This window comes from Sciurus vulgaris (assembly GCF_902686455.1).
Source record: "Sciurus vulgaris genome assembly, chromosome: 16".
Lineage (NCBI taxonomy): Eukaryota > Metazoa > Chordata > Mammalia > Rodentia > Sciuridae > Sciurus > Sciurus vulgaris.
The window spans coordinates 11,596,007-11,613,717 of NC_136477.1; the positions used below are offsets into that span (position 1 = coordinate 11,596,007).

Sequence of the window (17,711 nt, forward strand, 5' to 3'; positions counted from 1 at the left end):
AGGCCTGGGGGAATAAGGAGCCCCGAGGACAGGCGTGCTTTGGGGCATTCTGGGGGTGGGGAGTGGAAGGCTTGGAAAGCTGCAGGGTACTAGAGGGGGAACGATTAGGGTGGATCCTGGAGAAGGGGTAGGGGGCAGGGGCAGGGCGATTAAGGGGGAAGTGGACATGCCAGGGCAGTGTGGACTGGAGGGGGGGCCACTGAGAGACTGCAGGCTGGCAGACAGAATATGGGGACCTTGGAGTCTTAGGGAGGAGGATTCAGAAGGCTTCCGAGGAAGTGCAGAGGGACAATGGGCCCAGACAAGAGCTGGGGAGTAGGGAGAGGAAGCCAGAAGTGGGAGACTAGGGAGGGGAAAGGGAGTGTCAAGCCCTAAGAACCTAGAAACTGAGGCGCTGGGGACTCAGGGCCTAGAGAAGGCTGTAGACAGGTTCAGGTGAGAGAGATGGGCCAGCATAAAGGCCAGTTCAGGAGCTGACTGTGTGGACTCAAAGGTTCAGGACCTCGGAGGGGACCTCAGGAAAGGGCTGGGGACGTAGGTGCAAGAGGCAGGGACCAGGAGTCCAGCGAAGGGACAGCTTGCCAGAGAGGGGTTGGAGAGGATCAAGCCGGGCTGGAAAGGGCCAGAACCCAGCGGGTGGAGAGGTTCTGGGAAAGCCAGTGTGGGGCGGGGACAGGGCCGCTTTCTGTGCTGGCCCCTCTCAGCCCTGGCTTGAAGCCCCCAGCCTGGCTCCTTCCCAGCCCCTCTTACTCGGACCACAGGACCGCAGGACCACATCCAGTTCAGTTCCCTCTTCTCTGACTCAAACGGACGGGCGCCGGGATGACTGTCACCTACACAGCCCGAGTGGCGAACGCCCGCTTCGGTGGCTTCTCAAAACTGCTGCTGCTGTGGCGCGGGAGCATCTACAAACTCCTGTGGCGAGAACTGCTGTGTTTCCTCGGCCTCTACATGGCGTTGAGCGCCGCCTACCGGTGAGGTGGCCTGGGACGCGGGTGCCGGCCAGCACAGCCCACTGACCTGGACCGGGTGTTTAGGGGCGGGGAAAGGGGCGAGGCAAGAGAGACGAGACCCTGGGGAAGGCGACTCGCCGGTGACCCCGTACCCCTACTCCCCCTACCCTGCAGCTTCGTGCTGGCGGAAGAGCAGAAGCGCTACTTCGAGAAGCTTGTCATTTACTGCGACCAGTATGCTAGCCTCATTCCAGTCTCCTTCGTGCTAGGTGCGCTCGCGCCCCTGAACGCCCCATTCCCGTGTCCCTGAGAAACCCATTTCCGTTCTTAATCTTTGGAGAACCCCATTCCCGCCCCTGAGCACCCCCCCAATCCAACCTCCACGGATCACCACACCTGGTTTTACACCATGAAGAATGTCGGTGTGGCCTGGCAACCTGAAACCTTGGATAAAACCTGGTCAGTGTCCCCTGGTCAGTGTCCCCTGGGGTGCTCCCATGGGAGCTCTGTCTTACCAATAGTTTTACCGGTCACCCAAAGACTCTCACCTGTTCTGCATGAGATTGCTATTGCTCCCCACAAACATCTTGACCCTCTATGACTCAATGCTCTCAAGTCAGTGAGGGGCACATTTCTCTGACTAGTCTTGGTGCCCCCAGAGACCTCATGTGACCCAGCCTCCCTCTCCCTGCATGGATGGGGCACCCAGCCTGCTCAAGGTTCTGTGATGTAGACCCCGTGCCAAACTCCTTCACTGTCTCTGGCTCAGGGGCTCCTGTGGCTATTGTGACAAGCCTGTCCAGGTGTCCCTGAGGTAAACTACATCTCCAAAATCCGGCTGTCCCCCCTCCATGTTTCAGGTTTCCATGGCCCCAGCCGAGTGGCTTCCTGTGACTAGGGTAACGACCTGCACCTAATATGGGCCCTTGGTCTCCAGCCCCATCCCAGGATCCTAATCCCCAATCCTAGGTGACGCCCAGGTAGCCAGGGTGACCCAACTTGCTGTAACCCCTCAGACCTCAGGGCCGGATTCTCAGGTTCTCAGCCCAAAAGGCCCCCACACGTTCAGGGTGCCCAGCGGGCTCTGGCGTTCCTGATGCAAACCCTCTGGGATCCCTCTTCCAAGGCTGAAGCCCCTGAACTCCTGGTGCGGTTGCTGAGCCTTGATTCCCCGCTCGCCCACAGGCTTCTACGTGACGCTAGTGGTGCACCGCTGGTGGAACCAGTACCTTTGCATGCCGCTGCCTGACGCGCTCATGTGCGTGGTGGCGGGCACAGTGCACGGGCGCGACGATCGAGGTCGCCTCTACCGCCGCACACTTATGCGCTACGCAGGTCTCTCCGCGGTGCTTATCCTGCGCTCGGTCAGCACCGCGGTCTTCAAGCGCTTCCCCACCATAGACCACGTGGTAGAAGCGGGTGAGCCTCAGCTGGGCGGGCGGGGGCCGGGCTAGGACGGAGGGCGGGACGGTAACCCCGGACCTCGCCATCCAGGATTTATGACCCGCGAAGAGCGCAAGAAGTTTGAGAATCTGAACTCGTCCTACAACAAGTACTGGGTGCCCTGCGTGTGGTTTTCCAACTTGGCGGCACAGGCCCGACGAGAGGGCCGCATCCGCGACAATAGCGCCCTTAAGCTGCTACTCGAGGTGGGCTTGCTGGAAGTTTTTAATATAGAATATTAGGGATATTGTACCCTCTGCAGTGTCCACTGCAGCCTGCCAAGCCCCTCCCACAAAGGCAGGTTCCAGACACCTTACCTGTCAGATCCCACCAGCTGCGCACTTATTTCCATGGGGCAAATATCAGCACCGTCGAGGGCAGTACCAGTGCACCCCAGTTGTACTCTCTCTCATCCCCGAATGTTCTCCCTGGAGCCCTCAGAAGCACACTCCCACCTCCGAGCAGGGGACCACCGTCTCAGGGACCCAAACTTAACTGTGAGCTCACAGTTCAGCCCAGCTTCATGACTGTATCCACCCCCAGGAGCTGAATGTGTTTCGGGGCAAGTGTGGGATGCTCTTTCACTACGACTGGATTAGTGTACCCCTCGTCTACACCCAGGTGAGCCCACTCTGCCTCCATTTAGACTTGGTGTCAGAGGCCCTGATGTGTTAGCCTTAAGGGGAGAGGAAGCTAAAACTCCAGCACAGCAGCACCTGATCTTAACTTAAGTTTTTTTTTTTTTTGTTTTTGTTTTTTTTTTGGGGGGGGGGGGTTTGAACCAGGGGCGCTTTACCACCGGACCACATCCCCAGTCCTTTTGAATTTTTACTTTGTGACAGGGTCTCCCTCCTTTCCTTCGGGCCTCTCTAAGCTGCTGAAGCTGGTCTCCAACCTTCCATCCTTCTCCCGCAGTCTCCCAAGTAGCTGAGATGGCAGGCACGCACCCCCATGACCTGTTTAGCCCAGTTTCTCAATGACCCCCAGAGGCCGGGGGAACCCTGACCTGGCCTCTCCCCGGTGGCACCCACAGGTGGTGACCATCGCAGTCTACAGCTACTTCCTGGCTTGCCTCATTGGCCGCCAGTTCCTGGACCCAGTGCAGGGCTACAAGGACCACAGCCTGGACCTGTGCTTCCCCATCTTCACCCTACTGCAGTTCTTCTTCTACGTGGGCTGGCTCAAGGTGAGCGGGGCCCTGGTGTCGGCCTGACGGTGGGGACGAGCCTCCCAAGGTTCCACATTCCTCCCTCCTCCCCACTCAGGTAGCAGAGCAGCTCATTAACCCCTTCGGAGAAGACGACGATGACTTTGAGACCAACTTTCTGATCGACCGAAACTTCCAGGTGAGACTCCACAAGCTCTCCCAGTGACCCTGGCCCCACCCCCACCAAGCCTCCCCTGACCACCATGGTCCCACTCACCCTGAGGGCTCCACCCCACCCCGCCCTCTGGATCCGCACCCTCAGGTGTCAATGCTGGCTGTGGACGAAATGTACGACGACCTGGCCATGTTGGAGAAGGACCTGTACTGGGACGCCACAGAGGCTCGCGCCCCCTACACAGCGGCCACCGCCTTCCTGCTCCAGCAGCCCTCCTTCCAGGGCTCCACCTTCGACATCGCGTGAGCCTGGACTGGACTGGGTGAACTGGACCACTAGGGACAGGACCACTGGGGAGGGAGCCACTGGGGGGCCACTGGGGTGGAGCTTATGGCTCTGCGGGCTGATTGAAGGGTCTGCAGGGGCCAAAGCCAGGGAGGGCCAAGGACTGAAGTCTGGAAATTTGGGCTAAGATGTGAAGTCAACTGTAGAAAGGACAGAGGTTGAGTTGGGGATGGGGAGGGTCAAGATCTGAGAGTGGGCCTCGGATTGGGGTGGATCTAAGGGCTTAGGTCTGTGAGGACTGGACAGGCCAGAGGTGCTACCTGAGATGGGACAGAGCCTTGGTGAAGGCTTTGAGATCTAAGTGTGAGCAGAGCCAGTGGATGAGGCCAGGCTCTGGAGTGAGGGGTCCAAGGTCTTTGAAGATAGGTGACACAAAGGAGTGGGTGGAGCCAGGGAATTCCTTGGGCCTCAATCTCCCTCTGTCAATCAAGGAGAGGATGAGGGCTGGAATGTAGCTCATTGGCAGGACACTTGCCTCCACCGTGGCAGACCCTGGATTCGATCCCCAGTACAGGAAAAAAAGAGAGAGAGAGAGAGACAGAGAGCAGAGAGAGGAGAGAGAGAGAGATGAGAGAGAGAGATGGAAGAAGAGAGAGGATGGAGGAGAGATGAGAGAGGAGAGGAGAGAGAGAGAGAGAAAGTAATGGAGGGGCGAGGCCGCAGCGCCCACACTGTCGGTCCTGCAGGTTGGCCAAGGAGGATATGCAGTTCCAGCGGCTGGACGGCGTGGACGGCCCGCTGGGGGAGGCACAGGGAGACTTCCTGCAGCGCCTCCTGCCGGTGGGCACCGCCGGAGGAGGCTTGCTGGGCCGGCGCCTGTCCCTGCTTCGCCGCAAGAACAGCTGCGTGTCAGAAGCTTCCACCGCCGCCAGCTGTGCATGCACCGGCGCCCCCGACGGCACCGCCCCTGAGTGCAGCTGTGGAGATCCGCTGCTGGACCCCGGCTTGCGGGAACCAGAGCCTGAGCCCCCTACGTGTCCTGAGCCACTTGCCCCCATCCCCGGTCCAGCCGCAGAGCCTTTCACCACCGTGCCCATCCCCGGGCCTCGGGGACAGGCACCGCCTTGGCTGCCCAGCCCGATTGGTGAAGAGGAAGAGAATCTGGCCTGAGACCCCGGGGCTAGGACCCCAAATGACAGGGAGCAAGCATGCAGCAACGGTCCAGGTCTGCTTAAGCCTCGTGTGCCTACATAAAGTAGGCCTGCCCACTTTTCACCAGGTGGCGCTCCACATGTGGGTCTGGCACTGTGCTAGTGGCCAGGAATTTTTTCCAGCTTCTTTGACGGAGGATCCCCACCACCAGCTCTACTTCCCAACCCCATTGAGGAGGGGCCTCTATCTGATAGTGCGTCCTGCCTGTGTTCTTTCCCTCCCGTGGAGATGTGAGGGCCTACTTCAAGGAATTGTCCTTAAAATGAAATGATGGTTTTAAAGCATTTGGGGCATAGTAGGTGCTCAATAAACCCTTAGTGGGGGATTTTTTTTTTTTTTTTTTTTTTTTTACTCAAATTGTCCGTGTGATTTCTTACTACATTAAAATTGGAGCATTCTTCCAGGTTATTTGGTTTTTGCAGTATTTCAGGGGTGCTCCACCACTGAGAAATCCCAGCTCTTTTTAAAGAAGAGCTTACAGCCTCAGTAAGTTGCTGAGACTGGTTTTGAACTCACAATCCTGGATTACAGGTGTATACAACCTCCCCTGGCTTCGCTTATCATATATATGCCAGTCACTCCTGAATTTAGAAGTCTAACCAGGATCCCTTCCCTGACTTTAGACTCAGAGAGCCAACTGCCTCTTTGACTTCTCCCTGTGAAGATCTCGCAGACACCCTGAAGGTAACACAACCCAAAAGCTCCCTGACCTGCCCACCCTGCGTCAACTCTCTTCCTAGGTGATGAGGCCAAAACCTTGAAGTCGTCCTGGACCCTCTCTTCTCTCATGTGCCTCCATCACATCAACCTAGCAGCAAATCTCATCTGCTCTACCTTCATTGTATCCAGAAACCAAGCCTTTCTCACTCCCCCAGGGTCCCCACCTCGGCCGAGTTGCCATTGTCACCCGCACACTCACCTGGATTAGTGACCTCTGGCCTGGTTTTGCAACTCTAGACCTGCCCTCCTGGTTGTTTCTCCTACAGGAGCCGCCAGAGGGCCACATCCTTGCTTTGCTTAGAATACTCCACTGGCTCCCACGCACTAGCAACAAAAGCTGATGGATGCCCTGTAGCCCACAGGCCCTGGGCCATGTCCCTCCCTCGACTCCCTCCTTCCTCCCTAATCCCTCCATGCCAGCCACACCAGCCTCCGCACTGCCCCTCCAATCCACCAAGCAAGGCCCCATCTCAAGACCTTAGGACATACTTCTCCCTCCACCCAGATAAATCTTCCCCAGATACCTATGTGACCCCTCCCTCAGGGTGCTACTTAAATTGCCTCACTTCCTCAGAGGCCTTTTATCCTACCCTCTTATTCAAAATTGCCATCTTAGGGCTGGGGAGATAGCTCAGTTGGTAGAGTGCTTGCCTTGCAAGCACAAGGCCCTGGGTTCAATCCCCAGCACTGCAAAAAAAACAAAACAAAATACAAAATTGTCATCTCAGCTGGGCGTGGTGGCCCACGCCTATCATCCCAGTGACTCAGGAGGCCAGTCTCAGCAACTTAGCGAGGCTCTCAGCAATTTACTGAGACCCTGTGTCAAAATAAAAAGCAAAATAAATAAAGAGGGCTGGGGATGTGTCTCATTGACAGAGCACCCCAGGGTTCAATCCTAGTACAACAACAACAACAACAAAAAAGACTTGCCATCTCCCAAATCCATTTCTGTCACTCTTGTCTCCTTTATTTTTTTCTGTAGCAATTTTCGGTCTTTTTTTTTTTCCCCTGTGGTGCTGGGGATTGAACCCAGGGCCTTGTGCGTTGGAGGCAAGCACTTTACCAACTGAGCTATCTCCCCCAATTTTCAGTCTTTTGTGGGAGGACAGAGTTGGGTACTGGGGCTTTAACACTGAGCCACATTCCTAGCCTTTTTAATTTTTTTTTTTTTTTTTTTTTTGTGCTATCTCCCTTCACTGGAAATATTCAATTCATGAGAGCACGCATTTTTGTCTGAAGCTTCTTCAAAATCCACACACACACACTCACACACACACACACAATTTTCACCTACTGGACATTCTCACTTCCAGTAAGTGCAAGACCATGAGCCTAGCGACAGGGAGACTGAGGCAGGAAGATGGCAAATTTGACACCAGCCTGGGCAACTTAGAACCCATCTCAAAATTAACAATTAAAAGGTCTGAGTATGACCAGGCACAATGGTGCCCGCCTGTAACCCCAGCAGGAAGATTGCAAGTTTGAGACCAGCCTCACCCACTTAGCAACACCCTCAGCAAATCAGCAAGATCCTTTCTGAAAAAATAAAAAGGACCAGGAATGTGGTTCAGGGCTAAAGTGTCCTTGGGTTAAATTCCCAGGACCCAAAACAAACACACACACACATACACACATAAAAAATAAAATTTTAAAAAAAGGTCTGGGGATGTACTCAGTGGCAGAGCGCTTGCCCAGCATGTGCTAGGCCCTGGGTTCCATCCCCAGTCCAGAGGAAAAACAAATAACAACCCCACAATGGTCTGAGCCACTGGCCCACCTTCTGTCCCTCATAGTGACACCCAGAGACCAGCCAGAAGATTTAATGTCTTTATTCTTCTATAAAATCAGGCTCTTCTCAGGCAGCACATTAACTCCGGAGAGAGAATCAAGGCTAAGAATCACATTGATAAAAAGAACAGGTCTGTATCTGCCACCTGCCCTCACCCTCCCCCAAATCTGGGGAGCAAAGGGCAGAGGTCAAGGCCTTGAGGCTCACAAGCATCAGCTGAGGCCTGATGCCAGGTGCCATGTGAGCTGGAGGTGTCCAGGGTGGATGAAGCCCCAGCCAGCCGGGCAGGCGGGAGGATACTGAGGTCTGTCAGTGCTTGTCAGTGGGGCGCAGGTTCAGAGATGCAAGGCGTCCCAGGGGTCCACGGCGACCATTGGTGGCCAGCCGCTGCTGTGCCAGGAATGACTGGGCGTGGGCAGGAGCCCGCTCTTCCCCAGCTCGCTGCTGCAAGGCCATGCCCTAGCGGGAGGAGGGGTGGTGAGCTGGGTCAGGAAATTCCAAGGGCCCACCCAGTTCTCCAGCCACGGAGTTGGTACACTCACCATGTTATACCAGGCGCTGATGAGCAGCTTTTCTTCCTGTTCCCGCTGACTTCGATTCTTCTCGAAATCCATCTGCAAGGGAGGTAAGAATTAGGGGCCTGGGTGTGCCGGGAGCAGCGCAAAGGGACAAGGACACCGACCTCCAGGTGCCGGATGCGGACATCCCGCTCCCGGAGCTGAGTCCTCAGGGCGTGGATTTCTGGGGCTCCTCCCCCAGGTGGCCTCTGCTTGGGCTCCAGGGTCTGTATGACCTAGAAGTTGGGGAACTCGGTCAGGGAGACCTTGGCTTCACAGGCCCCTTTGACACATCGGGATACGTTAGATGTGGCAGCCCATAGCAGGGGGAAAGCAGGGCGAAGTCTGTGACACGGTGGGGCATGGCAGGCGTGGGACGGGGGCAAAGACGTGGGGGTGAGGCCTGAGGACGCAGGCGCCTCCTGGTGCCCTCACCGTGCGCGCCTTGTCCACGTAGCGGCGGTAGCGCTCCTCCATGGCCCGCAGGTCCGCATCCTTCCTCTGCAGGCTGTCCTGCAGCTCTTCAATCCGGCGGGCTGCTGGGAGGAGAGGCAGCCCTCAGCTCCGCAGCGCAGCGCAGCGCGCAGGCGCCCCACCCCGGCGGCAGAGCCTGCTTACTGCTGCTGTCGGCGGGTGGCTCCAGCTCCTCGATGTACTCTCTTTTCCGCTGCAGCTCCAGATCCGCCTCGTGCAGCTTCTGCCTGTGGGCAGGGGATGGACGGCGGTGGGCTCACCTCTGGGTTACCCGCTTTTTCTTTATTTTCTAAACACTTTTCGTTGTTGTCCTAGATGGACGCATTACCTATATTGTCCTCATTTGTTTGTATGGGCTGCTGAGGATCAAACCCAGCGCCTCCCGCGTGCTAGGCACGCTCTACCGCTGAGTCACACCCTGGCACCTCTGTTTTCTGCAGTGCTGGGCATGGGAGCCAGGCCGTGCCCATGCCAGGCGAGTGCTCTACCGCTGAGCCGCCCCACAGCCCTTCTGGTCGGCGCGGGAGCAGGCTGTGAAGACCTCTGCCTGCTCCCTCCATCTCCTCAGCCATCAGGGCGTGGCCCTCCACATCCTGAGTGATGGCCTCCTCTGTCCACCTCTCCCTATCCTACAGTCCCCAAGCCACCATCATCTTTCCCAACCTCTTCTACTCTCAACCCTTAGTTCCATTCTTCACCCAGCAGCCAGGGGCCTTTCTAAAAGAGATATTGTCAGGTGGGGTGGGGGGTCACAGAGATTGTGGACTACAAAAAACACTTGTTTCTGGGCTGCTGAAAATTACCTGTCTTTCTAATGAGTCTTTCTAACAGGGTGATGCAATAAATTAACTTTCAAAAATAGGGGGAAACCCACACTTTTTTCCAGGGGATGGGACACAGTCGGCAGTAGAATGATAGCATGGCAGAGACCCTGAGTTCAACCCCTGCGCCATCCCCTCACCCCACCAAATCGTTTCTTCTATTAAAAAAATAAATAAATAAAGTAAAGGGCAGTTATCACTTCATCACACGACTTGGCTGAGAACCCCTTTGCGGCTGCCCACTATGTCCCCACAGTCGGTGCTCTCTCCCTGGGCACATAAGACCATAGTTGACCTGAGCCACACAGACCTGGCCAGCTAACGCAGGCCTCGCTAAGCAACTCCCCATCTGGCGCAGCACGCACCCCCACTTTTGCCCCTGCCTCTTGGTCCCAGGAGAGCCTCCCCTCTTCCACTTACAGGTGTTCCTCCAGCTTTCTCTTCAGCAGGGTGGGCTGGGGGAGAGAAGCAGCTGGTGAGTCATGAGGTCCCGGAGGTGTGAACCCTTCCCCAGGTGAGGGCGGGGGTACTCACAATAGCCTGCACCAGGCATCGGACAGCAGGAGAAAGAGAGAGGAGGATTACTGGGGGGCACGAGGAAGGAGCAGGCAGGGAGGAGGTGGGCACTCACGTCCTCAGTCTTGCCCCCCTGCTCCTGGAGGGCCTTCTGCAGGTCCTCCACCTGGGCCCGCAGCTCCGACAGCTGCTGCTGGTTCAGCCTGCAGGGTGGGGGGCCGCTCAGTGCCAGTGCAGCTCAGGCGAGCTGGAAGCGCCGGGCCCTCCTCCCGCTGGCCCTCACCTGTGCTGTGTCTCCAGTCCGTGGCGCGAGCGATTGGCCTCCTCTAGGTGGCGCTGCAGCTCCTCCTGCCGCTCCCGGTCGGCTGCCTCCTGCTGGCGCAGCCGCTTGTTCTCCAGCTGAAGCCTCAGGAGTGTCTCCCTGCAGACCCAGGAGGAGTGAGCAGAACTGGGGACCAGTCATCTGGCCAGCCTGCTCAGGCTGCGGGTCAGCCCAGGACGGGAGATGGCGGGTGGAGGTAGGAACAGGATCAAGTCTTGGGTTACGAGTCCTGAGGAGCCTGCAAGGCTCTGGGGGTAGCCCATGGGTGAGGGGACTGCTGAGAGAGATCCAAGTGTGCAGAGCTGTAAACTGGTCCTGAGGGTGAACCGGCAGGGTGGAGCTTACAGGGCAGGGTTAGACCTGGCTGCAAGAATGGGAGAGTTAATCCAGTCAAGGTCCAGGGGCTGAACCTAGCAGAGGCTCCAGTGAGGACAGGATTGGGCCTGGGGACAGAGATCAAAGTCAGCAAGGCTAGAGTGTAGAATTTTTGCAAGTGGAATAGAAGCACGTGTTTTAACCTGATTTGTGTATTGAGGATAGATCTTGAAGAAGCCGAGCCATTGAAGAGGGCTAGAGTCCTGGACAGGAAAAAGCAGGATCAGGAATGGGCAAGCTTAGGAGGCCAGCTAGGACCTGGAAACCTGGACCAAACAAGCGAGGCTAGTGCTGGGTGCGTGCTGGGGACGGGGTGAGGGCAGCCCTGGCCGACCCGCATGGGAACAGAGTTCTGAGGGATCCAGGATACCTGAGCTCCGCAGGCAGGATCTCTGCAGCTAAGTTTTCCAGGCCCAGTGGGGTGGGATCCATGGAGGGGTCTGGAGAATGGGAGAAAAGTCTTCAGGTCTCTGTGTACCCACAGTCCCTGACTCTAAGGTTCTCTTTTTAAGGATTATCTTTGGCAGCTCAAGGTCGACCCCAGGACACCCCTCCCCAGCACCCCATGTGTCTTTAGCTCACCAGCCTGAGTCAAACCCCGAGGCTGCAGCTGGGCACAGCGCAGCTCCTCATTGGCCTCCCGCAGGGAGTCCCTCTCTGCCAATAGCCGCTGCAGGGACAGGATGCAAGATGCCACATGAGGCAGGCTTAATCTCTAGGAACTGGGCTATTCAGGGTTACCTAGGGAGGAACTTGGGCCTGGGACCTCAGCCTCACCTCCTTCTCCTTTGTCACCAACTCATACTTTTCCTCCAGGTTGCGACACTCAAATAGCCATTTCTCAGCCTTCATGGCCTCCTCCTGCCGCTGGCCCTGAAGTTCCTGCACCTGAACAGAAAGGAGAGGTGCCTGCTCAGAGGAAAGGAGCAGCACCAACTGAATACCAGGTGAAGGGGCAGGGTCAGAGGGGCCCAGCCAAGAACTTGGACGAGTTGGAGCTTAAGCGGGTGGGGGTGGGGGCGCGCCAGTAGCTGGCCAAAGGGAGCAGGCATGCAGAGCTTGGGCACCTCACCTGCCGCCGCTGTGCCTCGAGCTGCGCTCGCAGGGAGCCGGCCCTGCGCAGCTCATCTTCCAGCTGTCTCGTTCGCTCAGCGTGGCCCGCGTTGCGCTCCTCCAGCTGCCGCACCTGCCTCCGCAGCTCCCTCAGCTCACCCAGGCGGCGCCGACAGCTGTTCAGAGTGGCCTCCAGCTGTCCCGCGCGCTCTGAGGACTGACTGTGGGGAGGAGACAGGGAGGGGAGCAGAACGGGGTCAGCAGGGATGGGGGCCTCAGGGAGGGGGTGTCAGCCTGCAGAACGTGGGCCCCAGGTAGAAGGGGTCATGGAAATGGGGCATCAGGGATCAGCCAGGGCAATGATTTGCCCAGTCATAATCAGGGGGTCCCCAGGGCTGCAGAAGGTTGGTGGGGTTACAAGGGGGTGATGAGGACCTAAAGGAGACTGAGGAAACCCCAAGGACAACTTGGGGGTGATGGGGAGCTGTGGGGCAAGAATATTGCGGGGCTCTCAGAAGTGCAGTAGGACTCTTCTGGATGCTTTAGCTTGCAGGAGTGCTGTAGGGGCACACAGTAACATAACCCGGGGCTGCAGTGGTGGTCCTGGAGACGCCAGGGCGTCCACAAAGCACTGGGGGGTTGTGTTTGTTGGCAATGCCAAAGGGTCTGGGGAGCATAATATGGGATAACCAGACACTGTGGGGACCCAGGGGGTCCAGAGAGGTCCTGGCGATGTGGTGGGGTTCAGGATAGGACAGTGGGACCTGAGTGGCACTGGGCAATTCAGGATGGCACAGTGGAGTCTGGTGTGCAGTGGGTATTGGAGGTGACCGAGGAGCTCTGGCAATGCTGGAGGTGTGTGACGGGCACCCCTGGGGACCCACCACTCACCGCAGCTCATCCATCTCATCCTTCAGTGCCTGCGCCTCTTGGGCCAGGCTGGTCAGCGCCTGGTTCCGCTGCTGGAGCTCAGCAACCTCCCGCTCCAGCTCCACACAGCGCAGGCGCTCATCCTCCCTACTGCTCTCCAGCCTGCGGGTGGCGGCAGAAGGGAAGGGACCTGTGAGGGCTGCCCTGCTACTCCAATGCCCGGCCCACCTGGCCCTGCTCCTGGCTGCTGCACCTGAAGTTCTCTTCCTGCAGCTGTTCCAGCTGGGACTGCAGCAGCAGCAGCTTCTTCGCAGTGACACCTGGAGCAACCTCGGCTTGTGGCCGGTCCACCCGCTCCCGCAGCGTGGCATTCTCCTGTGCCAGGCTCTGCTTCACCTCCGACAAGAGCGCCAACTGCATGCAGGCCAGGATAAGCTGGAGCTTAGACGGGGCCATGAGGGTGATCCTGTCCTCCTGGCCCCCCAGGTCAGCCCACCTGTCGCTCCAGGTCCAGACAGTGCTGCCGGAGCTCATCTCCCTCCTCAGCGTCCTCACTCAGGAAATAGTACCTACGGGACTGAGACCAACAAAGATTGGGGGTAGGAACGTGGGGTCCCAGAAGAAGGGTGAGGGGAGAAGGCTGGAACTGACAGAGGCAGAGAGAGGGGGGCCAAGTAGCCCAAAGATATAAGAATGTTCCAGCAGAGCAGGAGACTAGGAGAAAGGTGATTTGAGGGACCTGCCAAAGAGAGAGGGTAGACCCCCAAAGGACAGGGGTGGTTTACACACTTAAGGACCTTAGCAGCCCTGAGAACCAGTAATGGGATCTGGACCTTTATCAAGGTTCCCCACCCTCACCTGTGTATCAAAGTTGCCATATGTCTCCGGTGACAGGGACTCTTGGGTGTCTTTGGTCATGAGCTGGGGGTGGGGGAAGGCACTGTGATCAGCAAGGCTCTCTGCAGACAGCCTTCAAGGCTTCTACAAGCCACTGTCCCCACAACCAGTCCTGCCCAATCACCCCAGCCAGCGACTGCCGTCCCGCCTCTGACGCTGAAGGAGGCAAGGTCCTTTGAGTCTGCGAGATTGTGACTTAGAGCTGGTAGGTGCTGGCAGAAACATAAGACAGAGATGTCTGCCCAGCTGACTTCCAGGCGGAGCCCAGACCTTGCCAGGGCAGTGCCTGTGTCCAGTTGCCTCTGCCCTGGAAATGTTCCCTCCCCTGACACTCCTCAGTCATCACGTGGGCCGCCCCACCCACCTCCTGGATGGCTTCCATCACTATGTGTTGAACTGATTCCTCCAGCGTCATGATTCTCTGGATGTGCTCTGGGAATCAAGGTGGGGGTGACTGAGACCCAGGGGAAGAGCATTTCCTCAGGCCATCCTCCAGGGACCCCTAGCTCCCCCTCAACCCTCCTCATACCCTGCTTTTTCTCACAACTGATAGCACAGCCCAGCACCAACTGAAGCAATTTCCCGAGCTCTGTGGGGTCTGAGAATTCGCCAATGAGGCTCACATTGGGGAGGTGCTGTTCTGACACAGGATGCCCCAGGACCTGAGGACAAGGGGGAAGGAGGAGTATCAGGGGCTCACAGACCCTCCCCCTTCTCCCGACCCCCTAAATCCCTTTACAGCTACTCACATCCTGGGAGTACTCCACCAGGCTCTGTAAGATCTTCTCCAGATTGCTGACCTGGGGAGAGCCAACGAGCCATGTACAGGGGTCCCGGAGGCCCCCACCCTGAATCTGTCCCCATTTCCTTTTCTCCACCTCACTAATTCCCTGCTCATTTCATCCTGTTCGGGCCCATTTCCGAATGTTTTCGCCCTTAGAGGTGAACTGTCTGGTCATCTGCTCATTGTGTCCACCTGCCCATCTTTGTTTGTGTGCCCAGAATCCAATCACTTCTCATCACCTGTCACTGTCGTCACTCACCTGGATGACTGCACCAGCCACCTCTCATCTTCCACTTAGGGATGGAAGTCTTGCGCATACTAGGCAAGCACTCTCCCTCGGAGCTACATCCCCCGCCCCACATCTCTCACTCTTGCTCACTGTACTCCATTCCTCTCCCAGCATCCAGGGGGAGGTTTTGTTTGGTTTTTTTGCCAGGGGCACTCCACTACTGAGCTTGATCCCCACATCTCCAGTCTTTTTTTTTTTTTTTTTTTTTTGAGACAGGGTCTTGTTAACTTGCTGAGGCTGGCCTGGCCTGGAATGTGCAATCCTTGTGCCTCAGCCTGGGGTCACAATCACAGGTAGCAGTAAATGCAAAGCCCCCAAGTGCCATCAGATCTCTACTTTTATTGTCTTCAGGAATTTATTGCCCCTGGAAGTTAATTTTTATGTTTGTGTGTGTGTTGTCTGTCCACATCACTAGGCTGATGGCTCTACATTCGTCTGTTATTCCTTGCTGAATGCCCAACATGTGGGTACTCAAGAACAAATAGTTGGCTGATCACCAGACATCTGTCCCTCCTTCTGGACAGGTCTTTCTGTCCACAACCCAGGGCATGTGTTTGGCATTTCCCTGACCATCTCTTCACCATTCTGTCCCCTAGTTATGAGTCGACATGTCACCTTCAGCCTCCAGTTGGGACCTGGGTCCTCTGAGATATCCTGGAGCCATGTTTCGTTGAACCAGGAGGGGTCTCTGGCGGGGAGGGGAGAAGGTGGGATGAGCTGGCTGGGGAACCCTTTTGGGATCCTCCCCCTCAGCCCGACTCACATCTGGTTCAGCACGTGGGCTACAGAGAGGCCGCTGCTCAGGTCCTGGGGGCTGGCACAGGGGGGTGGAACTTGGAACGTCTGCAACTGAAGGGGGAAATGAAAGGGCAACGTGGAAATTCAGGGCCTGGGACCACCGAGCCACTCCTCTTTTGCAGACTTTTTCGGCCAAGAGACACCTCACACAATTGAGCGGGAACTGGCCTGGTGCCACACTGAGCCATCTCTGTGGGGGAGTGGCTTCTGCACACCTGAGCCTGAAGGGGGCGTGGCCTCATTTCACCTATGCCTAACAAAGCCCAAGGACCAGGTTAGGTCGGTATCACGAGTCACCTGGTTCCCACAGGCACCACGTGACCAGGCCAGCTCACCTGTACCCCCTCACCCCACGTGAACCAGGCACAGAGGGGCGGGGCCTCACCTGTTCTTTCCACACAGGCCTGCCACGTGACGGGGACGGGCGCTTAGACTAGAGTCCAAAGGCCTAGCTGACCGACGACCCCTTCCTCCTTCCAGCCCCAGGACAGAGGGGCGGACCGAGGCAGGGCCAGGGATCCCGGGCTAGAGGAGCGGAGCGCACACCTGTCCCCAGCCCCGCCCCTCGACCTACCCAGGTGAGCAGAGACCCGCATAGCTTGGCCTTGTCCACGCTCATGGCTCCGGATCGAAATCCACCCCGGCCACCGAGACCCGGCGCCACAGCTGCCTCCGGGTCCGCCACCAGCGAGAGCCAGCAGCCCTGACCTCCCGCTCTGCCTAGAGCGCCGCCCCGCCCCGCCCCCTAGACACAGGCCCCGCCCCAAGCACATGATCTCTTCTAGACGCCAGCTCTTGCTTCCAGCTCCGCCATCTTGGATCCGGGCGGCTTTCGGATGCCTATTCTGTCGCTAGAGGTCAGTCTGGCCCAGGAGTGAGCATGGAGAGGGTGGCCGCCTCCCCTGTTCCTCTTCTTTTGAGATAGTAAAGGGCCTCTCGATCGTTCTGAGGTGGAGCTACCCCATGGTGTTATACAGATGTAGTCACTTCTTTTTCTTGCACCTGAAAGAATTCTTTTTTTTTTTTTTTGGTACCAGGGATTGAACCCAGAGGTGCTTAACAACTGAGCGACATTGCCAGCCCTTTTTTTATTTCTTATTTGAGACAGGCCTTGCTTAGGGCCTTGCTAAATTGCTGAGGCTGGCTTTGAACTTGTTATCTACCTGCTTCAGCCTCCCTAGCTGCTGGGATTACAGGCATGTGCCACTGCGCCCTGCTGAAATAAATTCTTCTAACCACCTTATAATCAGAGGCCTTACCTGTGCAGGGAGGTGCAAGTTCTAACACATCCAGTGAACCTGGAGTTGGGGAATCCTAAAAGGGTCTTCTCAGTGGAAGTGACTCAGAAGTCCTGCCCCAAGAGTAGACAAGGAGACACGGTGTGGTCCTATGGGTCGAGAGTAGGAAGGATCAGCCAGACACACTTACTCGGCCTGAATCAATCCTACACTGAACTTCCCCTGAGCCTTTCCGACACTTAGATATCCCCCTGCCTCAAATCCCAAGACCAGGCCAAAGATGCCTGTCACCCGCAACCCACCAGGGGGAGCGCAAATCGCAAGAACGCTGCCTACTGGGGACAAGGGTTAGTCCAGTCGGAGACCCTGCTGGGGCAATGGAGTGGGCTCAAAAGCTTAACAATTTTAGTTAACAATAAAATCGCAAATCACCATTTATTGAATGCTTACTGTATGTAGCATCTGCCTAACTGATTTAAATCCACGACCCTAGGTGGCAAGAGTTTTTTTTAATTCCCGGTTTTATAGACGAGGAAATAGTGGCTCCAGGTGGACCCAGTCTTGAAGGGAGGGGGTAAAGCCCCAGCCCGCGTGCCCCTTGACCCCGGGGTCCCCTAGCAGCCACTCCTCTCCAGGCGGGTGGGGTAATGTGCAGTAATTAGAGGTTATTAGCTGTACCCGGAGGGAGGGGCGGGCTCTGCATTGGGGGCGGGTCCAGATCGGAGGGGAGGGGCGCTGCTCCCATTAACCCCGAGAGTCTGGCACCAGTGACCCTGTCCTAGAGCGGGTGGGCAGGGTGACAGCAGTCTCTCCGCCCATCACATGAATACAGTCACCGTAGTCCTAAACACCCGGTTGCAGCCCACTCAGATGCGCAGCCGCACGCACGCGAGAGCCTTGGAGGCTGCTCCACACCCCCACAACCCCCTCCCGCGTTGTTTTTCTGACTCCAGCCTCTGGGGGGGCGGGGGGGGTAGAGGGAAAGGGGACCCG

The 17,711-nt window shown here is 57.1% G+C and overlaps 2 protein-coding genes across 5 annotated transcripts; one reads left to right on the top strand and one right to left on the bottom strand.

Annotated features, from left to right (window-relative positions):
* Positions 1-800: 800 nt before the first annotated feature.
* On the top strand, positions 801-5,448 carry BEST2 (bestrophin 2). The gene is made up of 9 exons (XM_079115270.1): positions 801-974; positions 1,128-1,222; positions 2,139-2,372; positions 2,448-2,602; positions 2,940-3,017; positions 3,430-3,582; positions 3,662-3,742; positions 3,866-4,020; positions 4,750-5,448. The coding sequence occupies exons 1-9, from the start codon at positions 823-825 to the stop codon at positions 5,171-5,173; spliced, it is 1,527 nt and encodes a 508-aa protein (XP_078971396.1). The 5' UTR covers positions 801-822; the 3' UTR covers positions 5,174-5,448.
* A 2,302-nt stretch (positions 5,449-7,750) lies between these two features.
* Positions 7,751-16,222, bottom strand: HOOK2 (hook microtubule tethering protein 2; the record flags this gene model as incomplete). Of its 4 annotated transcripts, none has more annotated exons than XM_079115234.1 (22): positions 7,751-8,183; positions 8,267-8,338; positions 8,407-8,517; positions 8,717-8,817; positions 8,900-8,982; positions 9,997-10,031; positions 10,208-10,295; positions 10,376-10,513; positions 11,160-11,229; positions 11,372-11,459; positions 11,567-11,677; positions 11,862-12,063; positions 12,734-12,874; positions 12,966-13,126; positions 13,209-13,289; positions 13,571-13,633; positions 13,974-14,041; positions 14,139-14,271; positions 14,359-14,409; positions 15,298-15,370; positions 15,446-15,531; positions 16,055-16,222. In XM_079115234.1, the coding sequence occupies 22 exons, from the start codon at positions 16,097-16,099 to the stop codon at positions 8,034-8,036; spliced, it is 2,151 nt and encodes a 716-aa protein (XP_078971360.1). In that variant the 3' UTR covers positions 7,751-8,033. The 4 variants fall into 4 exon arrangements, with proteins under 4 accessions (XP_078971360.1, XP_078971359.1, XP_078971361.1 ...); XM_079115233.1 differs by having other exon boundaries at positions 8,717-8,820; positions 16,055-16,221; XM_079115235.1 differs by lacking the exons at positions 13,974-14,041; positions 14,139-14,271 and having other exon boundaries at positions 8,717-8,820; positions 16,055-16,221.
* Between the last annotated feature and the right edge of the window lie 1,489 nt (positions 16,223-17,711).

Coding starts and splice junctions, on each gene's coding strand:
- BEST2 (XM_079115270.1), top strand. CDS start 823: ATGACTGTCACCTACACAGCCCGAGTGGCGAACGCCCGCTTCGGTGGC. Junction 2,603..2,939: donor CCCTTAAGCTGCTACTCGAG/GTGGGCTTGCTG, acceptor ATCCACCCCCAG/GAGCTGAATGTGTTTCGGGG. Junction 3,018..3,429: donor TACCCCTCGTCTACACCCAG/GTGAGCCCACTC, acceptor TGGCACCCACAG/GTGGTGACCATCGCAGTCTA.